A 24,359-nucleotide genomic window follows, 5' to 3' on the forward strand; every position below is an offset into this window, starting at 1 on the left:
ATGTTAATGTGTGGCTTAGAGATCATTCTTGTGATATTTTGGTGAAGAATGTGTCTGCTTTTTGCCCTTGTCTAAAGAGTCTGCCTGAGACTAAAGTGAATTTTTTTTTAAATTAGTTCCATTGCCAGAGGAAATCTCAAAAACAGCCTAGTATGGATTCTGTTGTATGGTTCTTAGTGTTAAATCTAATGAAGATTTATAATGAAAAGGAGCAAGCTGAGCAAGGAAAAATAGAAAGTGTAAAATTTGAGGAGAAAAGGAGCACCAGGAAGTGGAATGGAGCTAAGTCCTGTGTTCAAGGAGATAGACAGATTAAGAAATGGAATAAAGGGAGTGGTAACCTCAGGGCAAGATCCCAACCAGCAAAGTTTTCAGTTTGTGGAAAGGAGTTAAAGAAAAGCTTACAGCCAGGTATGGTAGTACCCGCCTTTAATCCCAGCACTTGGAACGCAAAGACAGGCAGATCTCTGAGTTTGAGACTAGCCTGTTCTACAGAGCAAGTTCCAGAATAGTGAAGCTTAGGCCGTGAAGGTAACCTTCGAAAAAAGAAAGCTAGTGAAGATATAATTAAACAAGGGGGCCATATTCCAGCCCAGTAAGCAGCAGAACTCTGCAGCTTCAGCCATGTTCTAGAGTCAAGGATAAAAGACAGGCATCATGGAATCTTCCTCTGCAGCTAAGGAAAGCCACTGAGGCCAGGTATGTGTCATAGGTATCCCTAAATGGAGGCCTAGAGAGGCCATTTTCTGTGAGTTGTGAGTTGTAGCCTGGATTGCCTTGGAAACCCCAAGATGTTGGAGAGGCTGGAGTCGTGGGATATCTCCAAAGGAGAGATGCTAACAGGGAGTGGAACCAGCCCAAGAGAAAGAAGTATGTTGCACTCAACAAAGCTGAACAGAATTGGAGATCTGAAGAGTAATTTTGACATCAGACATGGAGATGCAGTTTGGAGTTTGCCCAGCTGGTTTTCAGTCTTGCTTTGGTCTAGTATTTCCTCCTTATGCTCTCTTCCCTACTTTTGGAATGGTAATGAATATCCTCTGCAATTATATGTTGGAAGTGTGTGATCTGTTATTTCATTTTTATTTTATAAGGGATTACAGTTGAGAGATTGTGTGAATCTCAGAAGAGACTGAACTTTGGACTTTAAAACATTGTTAAGACTGTAATAGACCATAGGTCTATTTTGATCTTGGACTAAATGCATTTTACATAATGCTATATTGTTGCAAGCTTATGGGAGCCAGGGAGTGGAATATGGTAGCTTGAATGTAGTTGATCCCCATAAGCTCATAGGGAGTAGCACTATTAGGAAGTGTGGCCTCGTTGGAGTAGGTGTGGCCTTGGAGGAAGTGTGTCACTGAAGGGTTGGACTTTGAGGTCTTATATATGTTCAAGCCATGACCAGTGTCTCAGTTCACTTCCTGTTGCATTCTGATCACGATGGAGGACTCTGAGCTCCTTCTCCAGCACCATGTCTGCCTGCATGCCATAGTGATAATGGATGGACTAAGCTCTGAACTATAAGCGAGCCCCAAAGAAATGTTTTCCTTTATAAGAATTATCATGGTCGCAGGGCGGTGGTGGCGCACGCCTTTAATCCCACCACTAGGGAGGCAGAGCCAGGAGGATCTCTGTGAGTTCAAGGCCAGCCTGGTCTACAGAGAGAGATCCAGGACAGGCACCAAAACTACATAGAGAAACCCTGTCTTGAAAAAAAAAACAACAAAAAAGAATAACCATGGTCATGGTGTCCCTTCGAAACAATAGAAACCTTAACCAAGACAATCCTTGAGCCATAAAAGGAGAAGTTTGATAGCCATCCCATTTAGGGCTGAGTTCTCCAACATCACTCACTGTCTGCACACTGTCCAGTTGCGGGTCTCTGTGTTAATTCTCTCGTAAGGGTTGAGCAATGAAGTGATCTGGGTCCCAGCCAACTGTGGGGGCTGTGGGGTTCTGGGTAGATGTTGCGGTAACGCCCGCGTCACCGCTAACCGTTCACCACGTCTGAGCGAAGGGCTGCGGATTAAAAAATAGAGACAAAAGACAGCGAGTCATTCGTACGTTTGGATGTCGAATGCCGTTTATTGAAAGAGGGGAGAAACCTTAAATACGTACAGGCTTACAGCACAAATGGAGGAACCCCCGGAGGGCAGAAGTTCGCTGTCAATGGTCTACATTCCAGACTCAATGTTAGTTAACGCCCAAAATGCAGGATACACAACAAGGAACTTCCCTCAAGCATTCAGAAGGGTGGATACCGGCAGGGAATCCGAATAGGGAGGACACAAGGAACTTCCCTTAAGCATTCAGAAGGGTGGATACCGGCAGGGAATCCAAATAGGGAGGACATCTGATCAAGGTCAAGCAAGCAAGGCCACAGCCACTCCCAGTCGGGGGCCAGGGCCCATGGCGCCCACAGGTAGAGAGTGGTTCTTTTATCTGAAGTGTTTTGAGTATGTAGAAAACAGTCTGTCTTCATAAGAGAATAAGTTTATTAAAACTTTAAAATTTAGTTAAATTGGTGTTTATTGTAAAGGTTTTAGATTCTGTTATTTCATTATTGATTATAATAATCATGTAGTTCTATCTTGGTATATAAAAATCAATTGCTCTGAAAATATTTCATTTTTAGAAACCCTCTTTATCCTTAGCTAAAACAAGAGAAAAATAGTTCATTCCACGTTTTTCCCCTCGATCTCAGCTAGTGTCTCTTTTCAAAAGGTGCCTGTCACATACCTGCTGAGAAAGTAGTCAGTCCCTTTGAAGGTCTAGACTTTGTTCTCCAGAGGAAACATGTACAGATTGGACATGTGCTGTGTGTGTGTCATTCACTGGGATCAGCCGCTTGGAATGTGACTAAGTAACTGAGGTAGTGAGCTTCAAAATGGACTTCATTTTAACAGCCATTTGCAGCAAGTGGCTGCTGCACTAGACAGTACAATTGAGAGTCAATTTCATCAAAAATTTCAGTATTTTAAAGTAGAACTTGAGGTAGGTAAAATTGTCAGGTGTTTGTGTGTGTGAGAGAGAGACAGACAGACAGACAGACAGACAGAGAGAAAGAGGAGGGGGCGCAGAGGACAGTTATGGGAGTCAGTTCTCTCCTCCCACCATGTGGGTCTTGCCCATCAGACTCTTGCCATCAGGCTTGGTGGCAAGAGCCTTTATCCACTGTGCTGCTGCCTTGGTGGCCGTAAGTTGTTGATTTTTTATTCTTACCAAAAGATTTTTTTAAATGTAGCTTTTCATAATACTTATTTTCCTGCAGATAGTAAAAAGTATGAAATTACCAAGCGTCGTGTTCTCCGTGGCAAGTCAGTGCCGCATTATGCTGCTATTGAGCCTAATGGAAATGGTGTAATGATTGTATCCTACAAGTCCTTCAAGTTCATTTCAGTTGATCAGGATCTTGAAGAAAGTATGGATGAAGACAGGTCAGAGAAAATCAAAGGTAATTTAGCCCATCAGGGGGAGCTCATGCGTACTTATGTACATAGACAAGGATGTCTACTTTGTCCTCCCAGATGCTATGCATCCCACTAGGGCACAAGAGATGCTTACTCTTAATTTTATTTCATATCACCCACCCCCATCTTTTTGGAAGATTCTCCTTGAATGATGTGGACTAGTTTACCTTTACAATTTTGTAATTATCTGGTGCTTTAGAAATTGAAGTTGCTTACATGCTTCCTTGTTTAATACTTAATAAATAATGTTTATATTAACAATGGATAAGGCAGTATGATAGTGTTCTTCTAAAATAAGATGTAATATCCATATTTTCGCCTTCATACTAAACTGACAGTTCCTTGAGGGCCGAATCATTGTGTTTCTCAATGTTGAGTGAGTGCATAAAGGTTATGAGGTCACGCCTTGGAATGAAGAGCTCAACAATGGAAGAAGCTTATATTTATTTATAAATAAGGATATTGTTGTTCCTATCAGAGAATAGTATATTTAACAGAATTATAAAACGTTTGATAGTTGCATATTATTCTTTGCATCTACCTTTTATTTTGAAATAATTAAATTATTTGAAATAAAATTAAGGACTGCAGTGATGACTCAGATGTTAAGAGCACTTGCTGATCTTGCTGACCTGGGTGTGGTACCCAGCACCCACTTGGTGGCTCACAACCATCCTTATCTGCAGTTTCAGGATCTGACATCTTCTGGCCTCTGAGGGCACCAGGCACACATTTACACATACATACAGACAGACATACATACAAACATATATGCAAGCACACATACATATTAAATAGCAATAAATAAAGCTTTAACATAAAAGTGTCCTCAGTATATTTGTGTACTTTTTAAAAAAATGGATCCTTCAAACCATATTTAAATATACTAATGTAATCAATATTTAAAAGTATTTCCCCAGATTTACAAATGTATGGGCCTCTAGATAGAAAAAGTTGTGCCTTGAGGCCTTCTCTCCTTCCCCCACTTTGTTTACACACACACACACACACACACACACACACACACACACGTTGTTAGACTGGGACTTCTCTCAATGAATTCCCTAACCTTGTTTCATTGGTAAATGTGCTTAAGCCCTTACCAAGTCAGTGCTCATGTATCAAGTCTACACACCCTTAGAACTCATTCACCGAGCAATTGTGGAGGAAGGAAGGAACGGGAGCCTTGATCACTGAGATGTCTCTATCCATGTTGGGACCAGCACCAATCACAGTCCCACCAGAGTACTGTATGTGTTTATGTCACTGTAGTTCAGCTGCTGGTTTTCTTGTTGATGCTTCATGTTACATCTTGAATTCTTTTGCAATTTATTTATTATTATTTGTGATTTTTTTCACAATGATAAAGGAAAAGAGGCATATTTCAAATTACATATACTTGATTGATTAGCATTTTTTAACACTTCTGAGAATAGAAACTGGTTTCGTTTTCTGTACACCTCATGAAAAATGGTGTCTGGACTATTTGGTATCATCATAATAAGACAAATAATTATATTTTCTTGTAAAAATGTAAACATAATCTCTAATGGCACAGGATGACACCTCAAGTTTTCCACAGTCAAAAAGGTCTGAAACAGCCTACTAGAGGAGGGCTTTCATAGCATGTGCAAGCCCCAGGTTTGACCTTCACCAGAAGAAAACAGGGAAAAATGTAAATGTTAATATACTCCCTGTGATGAGGGGATTAAGAAATTCTGGATTTTCTTTAGTCTATTTTCGCTAAAAACACATGTAATTTTACAGGTTCCTCTTATCCTCATTGTTTGTCAGAAGTTATCCTTTATGTGATTATATTGAGTTAACTGATAGGTTCACAATTCAGGGAGACTGGTGAGTGTGTGTGTGTGTGTGTGTGTGTGTGTGTGTGTGTGTGTGTGTGTGCGCGCACATGTGTTGTAAATAAGAGGGAGAAGAAAGGGAGCAGTAGAGAAAAGCAGATAGTGAAGTAACGAAGTAAGGGATTGCTGTCAGCAGTATTTATGAGTGCCCATCCCTTAATGTATTGGGTGAGCCTGAAAGAGGAAAATACCATGTGTATTGGTTACAACTCTTTGTGTCAAATTCCTTGAAGTCTCCTGTGTTTACAATTGGTGTATGTGTGAGCGGGATTCTGACTAGGAAATATCCTGATTGACTTGGCTAGGTGTTCTCTTAGAAGTCTAAGTTTGTTATGTTGTATCTAATTTTTATTACATAATGCATTCTCTTATTTCCAGTAGAACCTTTGTATTACTGGCAACAAACTGACGATGATTTGACAGTAACAGTAAGGCTTCCAGAAAACTGTGCTAAGGAAGATATTCAGATACAGTTTTTGCCTGATAACATCAACATTATGCTGAAGGAAATCCAGGTTTTGGAAGGAAAACTCTATTCATCTATTGATCATGAAAGCAGTACATGGACAATTAAGGAGAATGATAGGTATTTTTGTAGTTTTACATTTGAAATTTTATTTTTTATTTTACTTTTTATTTTTTTCTCTCTACAGTAGTTATATTGAAGATGAATATAATAGTCCACCCATAGTGATGGTTTTTTTAGGTAGATTAAAAATGCTGAAACTCCATCGAACAGTAATTGTAGTTAAGAGTAATGACGCTGCTGCACTTACCTGCTTCTCATTACCACCTGTAGATACAGTGATGACAAAAGCTGAGACTATTTGTTTAACTTATACTCTTAAAGCTTTGTGATAGACACAATTTCAAGTTTAATTTACTTATGAAATAATATAATCCCATTCTTTAAAATTTATTTAAAGTGTAAAAAGTTATAGGGTGAGAAGTTTCCCTCCAACCAGTACCCCCAGTCATCGGTGCATCCTCCCCTCTGGCTACTGTTACTAGTTTCCTTCTAGAGGCATTTTCTGTTTATTCTACTAAATGTTTTATTTTGTTTTTAAGGAAAAAAAATCTCTGATATATGGCTATACATCTTGTCTTTCTGCATTTGCAAACAATGAGTTTTAGGTCTTTTCCCATTAAGGATACATGATTATTTTCAGTACTTTCTTATGTCTTTGTAAAGTTAAGTCTGTTAGGTAGATCATCATTTAAAACAATTAATTTTCTGTTGTTGAACATTTAGAATGTTTCCATTCTTTTGCTACAGTGAATAATTATCTGTTACTTTGCCTATATAAAATATATATGAAAGATAAATTTCTACCTTTGAAGAATTAATTTTGAGAAACAAATTTTATTTCAGTATAAATTGATCACTTACATTTCTTTTATGTGTTCTGTGTTTGGTACACAAAAAAGTTAAATCATATAAGAAATGCATGGTAATTGGACTTGGTCTGAAATGTTTCTGCTCTTTAGAATTGAGAAGTTAAGCCAAGTGTGGTGGTGTGTATGACTTGTATCCCAGTGCTTGCAAAGCTGAGCGTCAGGAATTCAAGGTCAGCCTCAGCTATACTTTTAGTCTGAGGTCAGTCTGGGTTACATGAAACCCTATCTCCAGAAGCCAAAATCAATTTTTAAAAATTGAAATTTTATGCTCATCTAAAAATGTTTTACTTTTAAAGTAAGACATGAACAGTTACAAAAATATTTATATAGAAACTTACATTTTCAATGCATAAAAGACCTACAAATTCCTAAGATAACCAAGGGACTTGGACTAGTTCAGTTGGTAGAGAGATTGCTTAACATACACAAATTTACTGTTCTTTTTGTTTTTTGTAATATATGAAAACAACTATCTTCAAAGTTCTTTTGAAAAAACTGTGCATTTCTACAGCTGTTTGAGGATAGCAGTTAAAATTATCAGTTAAAAATTAGCAAATAAAATAGGTAGCTAGAACATACTGTTAAATGCAGTGCTTTCCTAACTTGCAAGTCTGGCAAGTTACTTAACCTCTTAAGTGTTTTTCATTCATATTTGGAACATGGACCTAAAGACAGAACTTTATTTGGTTGTGTTAAACAATAAATGAGGTAAAACATGAAGTTCCCAAGGCAGTCCCTATCATATGGGAAAGCATTAGGTGAGTATGAGCTAGTGTTGTTGTTTTTGTTTTTATCACTTTTATCAGATTAGCATATTCCTTAAGTCTGGGCATTATTGATTGTGGTGATATTTTTCAGTGTTAATGATAAGAACTTCATATTGCTCTGTAAGTGATATTATTTTGTATAGTCTATTAAATAGTTGCAGAAAATTTTTAATGCTTTAATTATTTTATGAATTCATGATAATAACAACCTTGCTAAAGAATAGTTGATAAGTTTGCATATTCTATTTGATAATTGCAGTAGTGGGTTATTATTGTACTGGTGGATTTGTTTGCTTGAAGCTGTATTCCAGGATGTGGGTTAGTGTGGTGCACATTTATCAGAGATGGCTCATGGAAAAGATTCCTTCCTGTGGAAGCAACACAAGGCCTGCCACTTGATTTGCCTGTCCTGTCCAGAGAAACTTGGGGTAGCTGCCTCCTCCTCTGTCCCCGTCTGCTCTGACCCAGGCCTTCATTTTCCTGTAGCCTAAGTTCTTGATCTGCGGGTCTCTGGCTGGCCCTGCCTAGTGCATTTAGAGTTGCTCTTTAACAGCTTAAATGTATAGAATTAGATAGAAAACAAGTTATATAGACTATACTAACATTTCTCCTGTATTACAAAGTTTCTTTTTTGAATTCCTACATTTGTTTTCAGTTCTTTAAAAAAATCCGTGTTTTAAAAATTAACATTGGCGTTAATTTAACTTGCTCTGTCTTTGATTAGAACTACATGTTAAGGCTCCTGGTTTATGGTAGTGAATTGTTGGCTCTGTGTCCTGAGAGGTTAGCTGTAGGCCATTTTTTTGCTGTCTGTGCTCCGCTGCACAGCTGCTGCACATAGATCCATGCTGCTTGGACTTCATTGCTTGGATTTATTGACACCCTGCACACCTGCGTTCCAACAGCATTTTCCACATGCTCTCTTTCCAACCATTCCACATTCTGTCTTCAAGCCATTTGATGCTCCATTTCTGGTGGTACTTTCATGTCTAGTTATTAAGTTTAGGTTACTTACCATTGGATTATAGATTTTTCCATCAGATGTAAAGCCAAAGTGAGTAAGATTTCTGGTAAAATATTCTCTAGATACCAGATATTTACCTTCCTCTCCTTCTCCCTCTTCCTTTCTAGTCTTCCTCTTCCCTCTTCTTCCTCTCTCTCTAATTTTGATATGTGCTCTCACAACATGGCCTCAAGTGGCCATGAACTCTTGATTCTTTCCTGTGTGAGTCTACTGAGTGCTGGGATACTGACTGGAATGAAATACCACATCTGGTTTAAATGTATACTATTTAATGTAGCATCAGGTTTCTCATTTAATCTTTTAGCTTGGAGATTTCCTTGATTAAGAAGAATGAAAGTCTGACATGGCCAGAGCTGGTGGTTGGCGACAAACAAGGGGAACTCGTAAGAGACCCAGCCCAATGTGCTGCAATAGCAGAGCGCTTGATGCACCTGACCTCCGACGAGCTGGTAAGTGACTGCAGTAGTCAGGCACTGTCCGAGAATCCAGAAGTATCTTAAATGATGGTCATGCATGTTAAGCATTAGTGTGCCTTTCCTAATAGAAACGACACAGATAAGTGATTATCAACCTAATTAATGTTTTACTATGGAAGTTCTAATATTTCTATGTTTTACTCTGAATATATATAGAAATGTGAAGGCATATTTTACATGGTGTACAATATGTAGAAATATACCTTGAGATTCTTTAGAAGAATCAACCAATGTTGACAGAAGCAGACATTATAATTATGCCAAATTTATGTTAATAACCTAGACTGATTCTATAACTTACTATTGTAAATAGTGCTATAATAAACATGAGTGTACAGATGTCTCTTCAGTGCATACCTAACCAGTGTAGAAATTACTATGGAGTTTCTTCATAAAACAGTAAAACTACTGTGGGTCTGAGCTGTACCATATACCACTCCCAGGTAAGTGTATAAATCCCTCTCTCCCCATGTTATCATGAGCTCACAATCATGACTAGAACAGTCAAAGTATGACCAATATAAAACCTAATTAATTATTGACTATATGAGAGTAAGTTTAATAAAAGGATAAGTCGAGGTAAAAATAAAATAAGAGCAACAGTGACCATGTCTCTTTTACAGTGTTAGTAAATGTCCTGCATTCTTTTTGTTGTCTCATGGATTTAAAGCTTTGCCCCTTTGTAAGTCTGCATTCAGTGTTCTTACCTTTATCTGTTTTATGTCTGTATTTATTGCTGTCCATTGCCACTGCGTGCTTCCTCCTTTTTTCTCAAGTCCAGTCTTGAGTTAAGATGTGTGGAGATGTGGAAGATTACTGTTTGTTCCTACTTCACCATCTTCTAGTACAGGAATTGTTTCAATGGATGAAATATTTCCTTATAATTACAATGGCCTGACAATACTTATTCAGCTGCGGGGTAGAAAATATTACCACGTTAATAATTTGCAATAACCTGTTGAAAATTTGAAAACATTCAGCAATACTTTAGAACATTGGTAATATAATCATTTACCAAAAGTGCTACCAGCATGTGTAATTGTCTGACTTATTGCTATGTTGAATTAAAGTGATAAAGAAGATTCTGAAAAATTATTGACCCTGAAGGGTTAGGAGCATCCTAGTCTAGAAAAGAGAGATTAAAATATTAAAAGTATTAAGTGTCCTTATCAAAAAGAAGTATGGCCCAAATAGAGAACACAAGTTTCATCTTTGTCAGTAGTCATTAACAATTTCAAGAATTATTGGAATTCATATGCCAGGATACGAAGTGTGATTTCATAGCTCTTTTTACAATAGCTTCATTCCTTAGGCTCATTCACTTGGCAGATTTTATTATGACCAGCATTGTTGTGAATATAATAATTGTGACACTAGAAGAGACTGTAGATAATTAAGCTGAGTGTTTTTAAACTTGATAGTTTCAAAGAAGCATTGATGTTTATGAGAAAAGTTACTTATGCCTCAGGCAGTGCTTTATGATTTGAACAATAGAGAGATACAATATTGTCTTCTACATCTAACATCAGTGAACTAGGGAAATGGTAAATGGTAAATTACTATGACAGGTAAAAGCTAGATAATCCTTATATTATAAAATGATAGGGAAATCATCCTCCATCATGGAAGAGATTATATAGTATCACTGTTATGTTTTAGCCATCTGAGCTTTGAGTTCCCTTCTTTGGAAGTTTTTAACTATTCAATTTAATACATGGAGTTTTATCTTAAATATGAGTTTCTATTGACTTTCAGTTTTTTACTTTCTAAATTGCTAAATTTATCTTGCCCCTTTGCTTACTTTGAATTTAGTTTGTTCTTTTTCTGCCTTTGAAGGTAGCTTAGGCAATTAATTTTTAAAATAATTAATATGTATACTTATTTTTGTTTGGGTGAATATTTGTGTATATATGTTAAATAACTATCTCTAATATCATTTCTCTTTTTAAAAGTATTGTTTCATTTACAACTTAAGAATTATGTAATGTATCCATTCCTTTATCGTTTGTATTGTTGTCATGTATTTTATTTCTGTCTCCAATCCCTAATAATTCAGTATTTTTCAGCCTTAGTCAGTTTCTTGAAGAAGAGCAAAAGTGGAAGAAAAGAAGTCTTTTCAACTTATGTGCTTGTCCTCATTTCCTCTGGTTTCCATTTGGGTCGAGTCAGACGTCACTGACGTTTTCCCTTGCTTTAGGAATTTCCCCAAATGTTTCTTGCAGTAGTGTGTATATGCTGGGGATTCATTCTCTCAGCTTTGTTGGTGAAAGTATTTTTCTTATTTAACCTTTTTCAGTTACTTTTGTTAGGAGTATCATTCACTGGTAGCAGCGGTTTCTATTTCTGTGACAAGTCAGTTATTTGTATCTGTGTTTAGTCATGCAAAATGTTTGCTACTGACTGTTTTTAGCATTTTCTCTTTATTACAACTTTTCAGCAATCTTATTATTTTGACTTGCTATACTCTGACTTTTTTAAACATACAGTGATTTCTGATGTGTTATAGTGTTTAGCTTGTTCTATCTTTATACTTCATGCATTGGCTAATTACATAGCTCACTTTTTTTTCTAGTATCACTTTGCCTATTCATGTCCAGAAGTTCATTAAGGTTCTTTTTTTTTCCTGTCTTTCATATCTCATCATGTTCAGTTTTTATTTCATCTTTGAGTGTATAGAATATATTTACAGTAGCTAAGGGTTTTTTGTTGTTGCTAGCTGGTTGATTAATTTGTTGGTTGATTGGTTTTAGTTTCTTGATACTGGACTCCAGTCCAGACCGAACGCTGTCTCTCTATGTATCCCAGACTGGCTTTGAAGTCATGATGGTCCTTTTGTCTCAAACATTTGAGTCCTGGGTTCATAGGCTTGAGACACTGTGTCCAACTGACTGAATCTGTCATTTTGACAACATTTTTTTAAGGATGGATAAATTATTTCCTATTGTTTGATATATTATTTGCTATTTATTTATTTATTTGTTTGTTTGTTTTTGGCTTAAGAATCCAAATCCAGATAAAGAAAAACCTCCTTGTAATGCTCAGGAATTAGAAGAATGTGATATCTTCTTTGAAGAGAGCTTCAGTTTATGCCGATTTGATGGCAATACATTAAAAACAACTCATGTGGTAAGTTTTTGATAATGGTAATTCTAAAAAAGCTGTGGATAATAAGTAGAAATTTGGCAGATAAAAATTGAATGAAATATGTTTTGCAAAAATTATTTGATTGATATTTATTGGGTATAATAAATCTCATCACTCCACAAAGTAGCCTCATTTCCATACTACCAAATGCAGTAAAATGCAGGCCTGTTGTTTGAAACTATTGTGCACTGATTTTTTTCCAGTCTTTGTCCTCTGCCTACTTTTTATATACAGTTGTGACTCTGTTTTATATATATATATATATATATATATATATATATATATATATATATATAAAATTAGCTTCCTTCATGCCTGTTTTCTGACACTGACCATGAAAAAGTAAGCATTTTCTCTTGCTATTAATAACTTAAAACAATGGCTTATTATGCGTGCATGTACTCAGGAATGTTCGGAGAGAGGCCAGTAGAGGGGGTCAGACCCCTCAAAGTTGAAGTTACAGGCATTTGCAGAATGCCTAGCTTGTTATGTGGTGCTGAAATACAAACTCTGGTCCTTATGGTTAGTCAGCAAGTGCTCTCAAGTGTCAAGCCATTCTTCCAGCACCCTTTAATAATTAAACAACAACAACAACAAATCTTTAGTTAGGTCAAGTCTTTTTTATGTTCAGAAATCTTTAAGGAAGAGTTAGAGAAGTCAAATTAGTCACAGACTAATGCTCTTGGAGACTGGCTTCTACCGTCATTCGCATAGCTGTGTGTCCGTCACTGCCCACTTTACTGCACTTTACCCACGCCTTCTGGGCTGCTGCTGTCAGATATCCACTTCTTAATAACTACACTCTGTCAGCTGTTTCAAGTCTAACACCCTTCCATGCAAAGATGGCGTTTCAGTGATTGTGGCTCCGGTGAGAAAGCGTGGTTGTCATTTATTCATACCATCCAGCTTCTCTAATATATTGGGGAAAGTTCTTGTGAATAGTCCTTTTTAAAAACCCTTGATGCTTGCAGAACCTGTGGTAAGTCTCTTTTATATGTCATATTATATTTCTTGATCAGTCTGGCTAGAAATTGATCATCTTAATTAATTTAATAAAATAACCCAGTTTCATTATTTTTTTGTTTTTGCCAATTTTATTCACTTTGCTCCTTATTTTTTCTGCTTTATCTAGTTTAAATTGTCTTTTTAATCTTAGGAGGAGATTAGATAACTGATTTTTTAATTGTTGTCACTGAATGCTCACTAGACTTTCCTGACCCCCAGGTTCTTATGCTCTCCACTGAGAGAATTCAAACAAGACACAGAATGTTGTGTGGATGATAGGGAATGTACTGCAAATGAGAGCAGTGTTTTTAAGGCCAGGAGTGGCTGGGCAGGCAGGGATGGACCAAGTCCATTACTAAGCAGCGTAGCTTCAAGGAGTGAGTGTAGACAGTGGCCAAAGATACCCTGTGTAGAGTAACATTTTAGGAAGGCTTTCCATTAACCCATAGAACCGACAGCTTGTCCTGGGGTAGTTTTTTTCCTGGGGTGGGGTAGGGGGGCAGGGGTTATTTTTTTGTTGCTTTTCCAGTAATTGACAGGCCTACTTGGAAGGGTGTTTACTGGAAGGGATGGTGATATATGCTTTTTCTTCGTGGTGATATTGTGTTCCCCAATATATTGTGCACGCTAATAAACTTATCTGGGGTCAGAGAACAGAACAGCCACTAGATAAAGAGGCCAGAAAATGGTGGCACTCACACCTTTAATCCTAGCGTTCGGAAAGCAGAGATCCATCTGAATCTCTGTGAGTTCAAAGCCACACTGGAAACAGCCAGGCATGGTGACTCACGCCTTTAATCCCAAGCAGTGATGGCAGGAAGCAGAAAGGTATATAAGGTGTGGGGACCAGGAACTAGAGCCTGGTTAAGCTTTTAGGCTTTTAGAAGCAGTTAAGCCAAGATTCATTCCAGATGAGGACTGAGAGGCTCCCAGTTTGAGGAAACATCGATCAGCTGAGGAACTGGCAAGGTAAGGTTGGATGTGGCTTGTTCTGCTTCTTTGATCTTCCAGCGTTCACCCCAATACCTGTTTCCAGGTTTGTTTTTATTAATAAGACCTTTTAAGATTCATGCTATAGTTCTTTATCAGAACTCCTTTCATACAACTGTAGACTTAGGTAGGTGACCCATTTTAATGGCCTTCTGGGCAGGTTCAGAGTCTCCTGTCTCTATTGAGTGCCAGAGGTAGGACTTGGATCAGTTTCTTGACCCATAATTAGAGTAGCATTATTGGGTTGGATTTTACAAACTACTGATTATGAAGGAGGGCCATCTTTAATGATCTCCGTACATGTCCATTTCTAACTGGCTGTCTAACGTTGTTGAAACTTAAATGTCCCTCCAAAACTCACTCTAAAATTTAGTTACTATTTTAAAAGTATTAAGAAGAGGTGTGTCAGTTGTCATAGTCCCAGGCCTAAGGTCTGCTCCTGGACACCAAACAGACCATGCCTGGCCACTTGCTTTACTTCCCAACAGGAGGGAGTTCTGAGCGGTGAAGCTGGAAAAAGGTTTGAATTTGCTTTCTGAATGAAAAAATGAAATCAAAGGAGGAGGCCATGACTACTCCTGAAGCATGGAGAAGATTTTTATTGTAGATATAAAGGGGAAAGCAGGCAGAGGGAAAAGTCCAGACTGACCATGGCTGGCAGACTAAACTAGACCATGAGAGGAGAAAGTGGGGAGAGCAAGAGAGGTGGCCTGAACCAAAAGATCAAGAGACTGGAGTAGCCAAAATGGCTGAGTTCTATTGGAATCAGGCGGAAGCCCCACAACTGGGAGGGAGAGATTTAGGGTAGGGGTGGGGTAAGGAGTGCTGGGAAGAGCCACAGGTACCCAGTGAGACTTGTCCTGGGTTTGAGACCTAGCACTGTCACAGTGGTGAACACTGAGAAGAATTTCAGTCCAGTCACATCTAAGCCGCAGCTGTCTTCTAGGTGTTCACAGTAGCTCTGGGATCATAGGGTATGGACCAAGGTGGCGATGCAGAGGTCTGTATGGTTAGCAGTCTGGCTGGTTGGTTATTTTGTCAGGTCTAGTTCTAAAAGGCCATGCTTATAGCAGGGGAGAAGTGAGGGGCAGCTTCAGTTCCCTTCTTCTTCAGGGGAATTGCTCACAGGGCTTGTGCTTAGAATTCACCATCAGCTGAAAAGAAACAAAATGAAACAGTCAAGTGAAGGAGGGGGCTGAGAGGCAGGAGGGACAAGGTCACCACAGCATCCCAGAAAGACTTAAGGAAGCTGTGGGAGCAGGCAGCTCCTAGGGGGAGGCAAGGAAACTCAACAACATCTCAGCCCAGGAGGGCACAAGGAGAGAGAGAGCAGGTAGCTGGGGTGGGGGTAGGGAGACGGTAAGGAAAAGGTCACAGACCCAGGAGTGTGTAGGAAGCTTCCTGGCACACTGATGTGGCTTTTCTAGTAAAAATAGATAAAAGCAGGGGGCTCTGTATTGACACTTACCCAGTAGAAGGGGAGAGACTAGTAGATAGAGCAGATCGGAGAAAACAGCTGAAGAGGTGTGCTAGGAGAGGCTTTTGGAAAAGGGAGGGTTCTAATAGAGGGAGAGGCGCAAGTGTCTTAATAAGTAAAATTCCCGTGTGGTGGGGTTTCAAGAGCATAACAGGGACATGCCCAGAGAATAAGAAGAGAATGCCTGGAGACATTGGTTAGCAGTATAGCCATCAGGAGTAAACACTAAAATTTAAGAGGTAGAACAGTGTGTGTGTGTGTGTGTGTGTGTGTGTGTGTGTGTGTGTGTGTGTGTGTGTGTGTGTGACTTCAGGTCAGCAGCAATGAGTTCTCAAGTCAAATGATTTGTACCAAGGACAATGGATTGGCCTTTGTTGAATGCAAAGCCAGCAAGCACAACCAGGAGACAGAAATAAAGAAAAGCTTATTACTGGCAAGTAGTCTACTCCAAAACAGAGAGAGACAGGGCTTTTTTTTAATTGGGAGAAACTTAACACCCATTGTCATCTGTAGAATCATGTAAAGGCATGCCTGAGCATGCTCATTTTGTGGTCATACATCACATGAAAAATGGAAAAAGGGTTGGCGGGGGTAGAAATGTCATCTGATCTGAAAATTTCCTCCAAGTCATCTAAAGAGAGTGAATCAAGGTAGTGTAGAGATGGCTTATTCTCTAGAAGGTTTTCTGGAAGATCTTACATGAATGAACAACCACCCTAAAAACTCAACTTTAAAGAAATATTGACAGTCACGTCAAGGGCCCCAGCTTCCCTCTTCTCCTTATGACTGCCAGACAGCTAGCACATCATCAGGAAAAGAGACTGACTACAGAGAACCTTTGCTTTGGTGGCTCCTCTAGAGGATTCCTCGCGTATCTGAAAGCCGTGTGTGGCAGGCAGCAGGAAAGCGTGGTGGAGTTAGGAAGTAGCAGCAATCTTTAATCTTTGCAGTACTCCATAGCATCTGATACTTTAAATTATTCTGCAAAAGGAAGTGTACATTCGCATCTCTCTCCAGGTAAATTTGTAAAGGTGCACCTTCATGAGTAACTCACCTGCTGATGGTAGTTACAACAGTACACTGTGTGTTTATTCCTTATAGTTAAGTCCGAGATGTTTCCTTCTTAGATTATTGTACCCTTACAGAGTGAGTGAAGAAAGTAGTGATTTTTGTGGTCAGTTTGATACTTAATAGCTAAAATTTCTTTCATTTTAAATTTTGACTTTTAATTTTGAAAGTAATTTAAACTTTGGGAAAAGTTTTCAATAACAAAATGAATTTCCAAAATTCAGAGTTAGTTTTTTAGAGCCGCCATAACAAAGTGCCAAGAGACTGGATGGCTGAAGTGACGGAACTTCTCTGCTCATCATTGAGGTTGAAATCACAGTGTGGATAACTCTGGCTTCTTCTAAAGTCTGGCTTTGTAAATGGCCAGCTTGGCTTTTATCTTTACCTGGTTTCCGCTTTGTATTTCTGTATCCTGGTGTCTTCTTTTAAGGGGCAGTCCTTCTGGATTAGAGAGGGCTCTTTTAAAGGCACTCTCCAACCACAGGCACATTCTGCAGTGCCAGGGTTTGGTAGGTACATCATGTATCGGGGGCGAGGTGCAATTCAATCTATAACTGAGATCTTAGCAGCTGCTGAGATTTTACCACCTTTATTTTTTTCTCTGTTCTCCCTTCTTTTTGCTGGAGTGTTTAGGAATGAGCTGCAAATATTGTCCCTTTGCCTGTCTGATATAGACACTAAAGATCAAGGCATCTTTTACTGTAATCATGAGACAGTTAAGGAAATTTAATATTGATAGAATAGTTTTACTTACTATAAAACTCATATTCAGATTTTACTAGTTGGTCGAGTATGTACTTTTTGGCAGTTTCGATCCTGACTCACTTAGCCCCTGCACACACTACATTTAGGTTTAGTGTCCCTTTATTCTCCTTTACTGTAGAACAGCCAGTTATAAAACATTCTTGACACTGAATTTATTTTGTTAATTCATTCAGTACATTAATATTTTTCTATTAGAATTCTTTGGTGGAACTTAATGACAATTATGATTTATATCACTAAACACCAAATTTTGATATATCACAAAACATCAGTTTTGAAAATGGAAAAATTGTCAGTCTTTTTCTTATAAGTAGAAATTATTCTCTTAGAGGTTTTTGTAAATATTTGAAAGTTTATTTCCATCATTTGCATTTTATATCACTTAGCTAATTATATCATCCTAGCTTCTACTTATGGAAAAATTATATAGTTAATTTAATAAATGAGTGATCAAACAAAGTGAAACAGGATTTTATAAAACTCCCATTTTCAATTTAAGATATAAAGGTGTAAACAACTTACTGTACAACCTAACTAACAGAAATAGAACAGCAACATAATACAGTATGTAGATTACCATATCTGAAATAGTACAACACAGGGAAACTAGGGTAGTTGCTTCATAGTTACTATAAAATGGATTGTTGAAGATAATACAGTTTGGTAATGGAGAACACAAGTTTGGAAGCACATCAGAATTTAAATTATAGCCACTATTTGTTACCTCCAAAATACCTCTGCTCCTTAAATTTGAATTTCTTCATTTGTGAAGTGGGATCATATTTTTGTTTCTTTGACACTGAAGATTAAATAAGGTAGAAAATAGAGATCTTCTGAGTATTCCAGAGATTTAATCTGTGTACCAATTATGAACTGGAAATCCACATCTTGATCTGGTATCCCAACTTTGTTCTTGAATAGATAAATAGCATCTTTTTCTCAGTAGTATTTTTCAGTTTCATTTGCTAGTAACAGTAACAAGATTCTTTGAATTTCTTCATTCTGCCATTGAATTCAAGCCTGCTTACTGGGTAAGAAGGATTTCAACTGAGTACTTGATGAAACACTCTTCCCACTTTCAGGAGAATAGTTTACTCTGAGTGTAGTCTTCACTGGACATCAACATTAAATACAGCCATATTGACAGTGAATATGAAAAGAGATAATGTGAAATTTTGGACAAAAGATTTATTAAATTTAGGCAATAAGGTATGAACAAAGAATGAGCCTCTATAAAGTAAATTGTCTAGATTAATTTTTCACATTTAAATATAAAGCATATATTTAAAGCCCTGCCAATGGTCTCATTCAAATCTTTCTTTTCCCATTGTTGTTAGGTAGAGTATCCTGAAGAGAAAGTCACCTGTAAACCTCAGTTACCAACTGTCTATTCCTATATGTGTCTATAGAGGCCTTGGAAGTCATTGGCATTTATTGCCCCTTGAGTCTGCTCCTACAATGTTCTTTTCTGATTGCAGTTGGTTTACCATATTCTTTGTACTCCTAATAAACCATTGATTATTACTATTGTTGACGGAATGTCTGCCCACAGCAATCATGTTTTTTTTTTTTGTCATGCTCCCAGTTTACTTTGTCTGCAGTTATAAATTCTGTGAGATTTTCATTATAACAGGGATATAGAGTTCTCTGTTGAAAATTGTAATTTATGCTTCCTGTTCCTGACTAAGGATTGAAAAATATCTGGGGATTGAATCCAGAGCTTTGTAGACAAGGGTTGTACTACTAAAGTACACTTAGTAGCCCTTGTAGTAACGTTGGCTACTCTGGAGCTCTCTAAACATTTTGTTCTTTTTTTTTTTTTCCAGGTAATTGCTCATGCTAGGTAATGATTAATGTCTGACTTTTGTCTTCTTCAACTTGATGTTTTTTTTTTTTTTTTTTTTTTTGCTTAAAAGTGACCCCCCTTCATTATTGCTGTTTCAGACTCTTTAGGATCATACAGAAATACAAATTACGGTTTTTAGTTATCTCACTTCAGTTCCTTCTCTTATTGAGGTAGTTATGTTAATCAGCTTAGTCTGCTGTACACTGAATCTTGGCTGTCATCTTGAATGGATTGAAAAGCATGTAGATTAGAAAAGTTCATTTCTGGGGTTGTTGTGTGAAGGCTTTTGCAGAGAGGAGTGACTAAGGGAGGAAGTCCTGCCCTGAATGTGAAAGGTGCCATCTGATAGGCTAAGGTCCCAGATTGATAAGTACAGGAAAAGAGAAAGCCAGTTGGCACAAGCATATGCCCTACTCCACGCCCATCCCCGCTCTACCCCTGCCACCATGATATAAGCTCTTCTGTTCCTGCTCCCTCCTCCACTGTGGTGACTGAAACAGGGAGCCAAAGGAAGTCTTCATCCTAGACGCTGTTTATGACAGGCACGTCGTCACAGAAGTGGCAAAAGCAACTCTCCACAATAGTAAAATCCTGTTGTTAAGAAACAAGGCTCAGGCCGGGCGTTGGTGGCGCACGCCTTTAATCCCAGCACTCGGGAGGCAGAGGCAGGCGGATCTCTGTGAGTTCGAGGCCAGCCTGGGCTACCAAGTGAGCTCCAGGAAAGGCGCAAAGCTACACAGAGAAACCCTGTCTCGAAAAACCAAAAAAAAAAAAAAAAAAACAAGGCTCAGAAGTGACTCATGATTGGAATTACCACAGTATTATGGTAAAGACAAAGTAGAAAAGATAAAGACATGCTACACATTAGAGATAAAAATTGGAAAAGAATAAAATTAAGAATTAAAAAAAAAGCAATTCAAAAAGAATTGCACTAAACAGACTCATGTGTACTCAGTGCACCACAAAACCAACAAAATGAATAACCTTGAGAGGGGCATGCTAAAAATCTCCAGTACTGAAACTTTCCACATCCCATCAAAGTGTCTATTTGCAGCGCACTGTCTGGCAGGAGAATGTTCAGTGTTTGCTGTTGCTTCCCTCGAAACATATGCAAGGGTCTGTATATAACACTAAGTAGAAAGTCTGAAAAGAGCCAAGGAATGCTCATCAAAATAGAGCATACTCAAGACCAAACAAAAACAAGTTCTAAGAGAATGGATAGAAAATGCTCTCTGGCTAGCAGCTTCAGGCCATAAGTTAGTGATGCAAAAATATGTGGAAATTCAGGGACACATTTCTCAGTAACTCACAAGTCAAGAGGACTTTTGTGTTGAGTACAGATGACACCCAGCATAGACAGGAGGCTAGGTGCTTCAGGGGGAAATTTACATCACCCCATGTTGCATTACTTAAGTTTCCACATGAAGAAAAGAGCAAACTATAGCCAAAGCAGAAAGTAACTTGTAGAGGTGAGTTGTCTTCATCAATTAAATTAACGCATGGAATGTTGTAGTGCTGAAAGTACAGAGAAAACTGATGAGATGGAGCTGGGCTGTTGGAGTCATATCCTCTGAAGAGCTTGATGTGGGTGCATTAGAAGGAAATGCATGGACATTGTCAAAAACACTGAAAGCCAGGGCAAGGGGCGGGAGGGTGGGGACAGGGCAGGATGGGTAGCCGAATTTGGGAGATCAAAACAGAAAGCACAGAAACCCATCTGCACCAGTGAGCCTGTTCCCCACCAGGTATATTCTTTAAGAATCTGGTTGTCAAATATTTCACTTAAAAGTCTTTTAGTTTTTCTAACTGTAAAATAGACTGTAATAGTCTCATATCTGAGTACAGAGCCTTGGTGAAAATAGTTTTAAAATAATTATGCAATAAAGACATAGAATATGGAAACAAGACAAACGTTTAGTTCTCAAGCTATTTACTAACATGGCCACTATCTTGGGTTACTCTTACTGTGACAAATCGCATGAATTAGTGACTAAAAAATCGTAATTCATTCCAGTTTAATTCTGAATGTCAGAAGTTCTAAAATGGTTGTGAGGTCTGTCTGTATTGCTTTGAGGATTTCTAAGGGAGACTTCATTCCTTCATTTCTCACTTTCAGAGGCTGCTTACATGCTTGGCTTTTGGCACATCCCTTAGTCACACAATCAACAGTGTAGTATCTTGCAGTCACCCTCTTTCTCATTGTGTCTGTTCTCTTGTTTTCATCCATGTTTTTTACCTTCTCTCCCTCTTACAAGGAAGCTCACTAATACATTGAGTTCACTCACATAATTCAGGGTAATCTTGCCATTTGAAAATCCTATACATACCTCATCACTATCTAAAGAAATATTCAGAAGTCAGAAGACTAAGGTGTGGGTGTACCAGGGTGATAATATTTGGCCTACCATAGATGGTCTGCATGCTTAACTATAATCTAGTATAGCAATATATTTTGTTAGAAATAATAGACATGTAATGAGTTTTTAGAATTGAGCATCTCCTAGGATCATGATAAGTATTCCAGGAAAAGGTGATGATTGAACTGTGTCTTGGGGGGATAAGTAGAATGTGAAGGGGACAAGAGGAGTCAATAAATACAGACTGTAGCACTTTGACATACTGTGTGATGCAAGTGTATCAAGGACTAAGGGGATCCAACCCTTTGATAGTCCCCTCCCAGCGTCCAGGAAGAATCTACAACCAGCTGATAATTAATCTTTGATGAAAAGAAATGAATTTATATACACGAAACTCCTTAGTTCATACACCTTATTATTCTATGATAGTTCTCTCTGTATACAGCTTCTATTCTGCTCTCATTTTTAGCTCCTTTCTTGCCTGATTTCTCTCTACAGTCATCTGCTGTCCCCTTTAGGTTCTATCTTAATTCCTTCATCTTAGTTCTGCCCCTTTTAGGTTCTCATCCATCTAGTTCTTTCCTATATCAGTTCCTCTCCCATCTCTTTCTCTCTCGTCTTGTTCTTCCCCATCTGGCTCTTCCTCATCTTCCATCTTGTTCCTCTAGTATTCTCTTTTAGCCCTTCAATCTAGTTCTTCCCATCTAGTTCATTCTTCTCCAGTTCTTACCCATCTAGTTCTTCCGTTCTCTTGTCTCTTTTCTGTCTTGTCTTCAAGTTCTCTCTTCAAAAATCCTCCTCTCTCAGCCCTTCTACCTCTCTGTTCTTTGTCTTCTCTCAACTCTTTCTAAATTTCTCAGGAATCCAGTTATAAACCCAAGCAATAGCAATCCTCTTCCCGAGCAAGGTCACCAGGTTAGAATTACGGGGTTAAAAAGATAGGTAAGCATTTTCCTCAGGCAGTGACCACCAGGCTTTCTTTTATAATCCAAAATGGGAGTGGTAAAAGAAGAGGTCAACTGAGTGCTGATGACCGGTTAGTATATCCAAAAAGGGATCTGTGTGCTCAGTCCAAGAAGTGGTTAGGTAAGAAGTTAGGGGTCTATAAAGTTAGTGAGGCTGTAAGAAAGTAGGTTCCAAGCTATTACTTAAGGTCCACCCGACCTAGGCGGTGTCTCCTTGTGGAATTTACCTTAAATCAGGAGACTTGTATGTGGTGGTCTAGACTGTTATTACTGTTAGTCCTTGAATGTGGAGATATCTGATTCCAGTGCTGAAAGGGAAAAAACAGATGGGCTGGGGGGAAGGAAGCCTTTCCTGAGGCTGTTCTCCAAATACCATGAAGGTATATGTCCAAAGAGTGATCAGTCCACACTGTTAGCAATTCTTAGGGAAAAATCAATTGCTACGAAGGCACACATGATTTTCATAACAGAAGACATCTGATATATATATATATATATATATATATATATATATATATATATATATGTATATATATATGTATATAAATAAAACAAACCAAATAACACCAAAAGCTCCTTGGAATTTGGCTTCCTCTGAAGAAATTCCTTGATCCCTTCAGGTAGTGGCTTTGCCATAACCAGCTGAGTTCTTATAATATTTTCCTGTGGCCCGTAGCACAAGTATGGGTAAGTAAGTGGATGAAGAGAAAGATCTAGTCAGAACAAGGGGCTGGCGATGAGAGACCTGATCCACACCCTCTCGTTTGATCTGTCTCTTGGTTAAGCTTTCGGGTGATGCTTGATTTGTTCCTTTCTCACACTGTCCAGTCACCGCATGCACAGGAGGCTCAGGGATGAGTTAGTTATTTCATTAGTAATGGTAATACTCACTTCACTCATGAAAGTAAATGCATTTTTATGAAAGTTCTCTTGTAGCCCACTTGTACCTCAGTTAGGTTTGTCCTCCTGGGAAAGCCTGGTAATTCAGAGAAAAGCAGTGGAGGTGAGGAAAGCCGAGGCAGTGCTGGCTCCTCTGAGGCTCTCTTAACAGGCCCGTTCAGTAGTGGTATTTTGAAAATAAGTCTCACTTAGCGCCTGACAGTCCAGAGCAAGGGAAGAAGAGATAAGCAGTGGGGAGAGCACCCCAGCCCGTTTCCTTGCTGCAGACTGAGCTCTGGGGCTCCCTAAAATCTCTGTTCCTGGAGGTTATTCTCACGAGGTCGGCAGCTTTTCTGTTGGACTCTGAGAGCCTAGGTTGCCCTGGTGAGCCAGTAAATCCTTGTGCTATAGCCTTTCACAGTGTTCCTTACAGAGTGCAAGTCAGTTCTCAGCTTCTTACCCAACGTTTTGTTCTTCATTGTACTGTCAAATTTATAGACTCAAGTCAGCATTTATCATACACTCGGCATCTCCACCCTAACCCTAACCTTAGCATCTACATTTGATATTATTTCTGCCAATATTTAATTCTTTAATAATAGAATGGCTGATAAAGAACATGGCTACAACCTAGCTCTATTAAAGAAGTTTCCCTATGTGTGGGATCCAACTGTGAATCTGAAATGATGATTTTTGTAGTGAAATGCTTTCCTCAAGCATTAATATTACAGTAGTAGCTGCTAATAATATTGATATTAATACTGCAATTCAGGAGCACAGTGGAGCAATTGGCTCTGAGGCTTTATCTAATACTGTGATTTTTTTCCTTGTAGCATAGAAGCAGTTACTCAAAATCTCAAGGC

The 24,359-nt window shown here is 38.4% G+C and overlaps 1 protein-coding gene across 2 annotated transcripts in view; it reads left to right on the forward strand.

Moving 5' to 3' along the window:
* The window catches only part of Nudcd1 (NudC domain containing 1), a 63,257-nt gene that overhangs the window by 32,886 nt on the left and 6,012 nt on the right, over positions 1–24,359 (forward strand). The window contains exons 5-8 of one of the 2 annotated variants that reach the window (XM_006978703.4): positions 3,275–3,457; positions 5,717–5,921; positions 8,829–8,973; positions 12,001–12,126. In XM_006978703.4, the coding sequence (XP_006978765.2) occupies positions 3,275–3,457; positions 5,717–5,921; positions 8,829–8,973; positions 12,001–12,126 (659 nt within the window). Of the gene's footprint in view, positions 1–3,274; positions 3,458–5,713; positions 5,922–8,828; positions 8,974–12,000; positions 12,127–24,359 lie in introns of both variants that reach the window. The other variant, XM_006978702.4, reaches the window with a different exon arrangement.

Source organism: Peromyscus maniculatus, chromosome 20, assembly GCF_049852395.1.
Source record: "Peromyscus maniculatus bairdii isolate BWxNUB_F1_BW_parent chromosome 20, HU_Pman_BW_mat_3.1, whole genome shotgun sequence".
Taxonomy (NCBI): domain Eukaryota; kingdom Metazoa; phylum Chordata; class Mammalia; order Rodentia; family Cricetidae; genus Peromyscus; species Peromyscus maniculatus.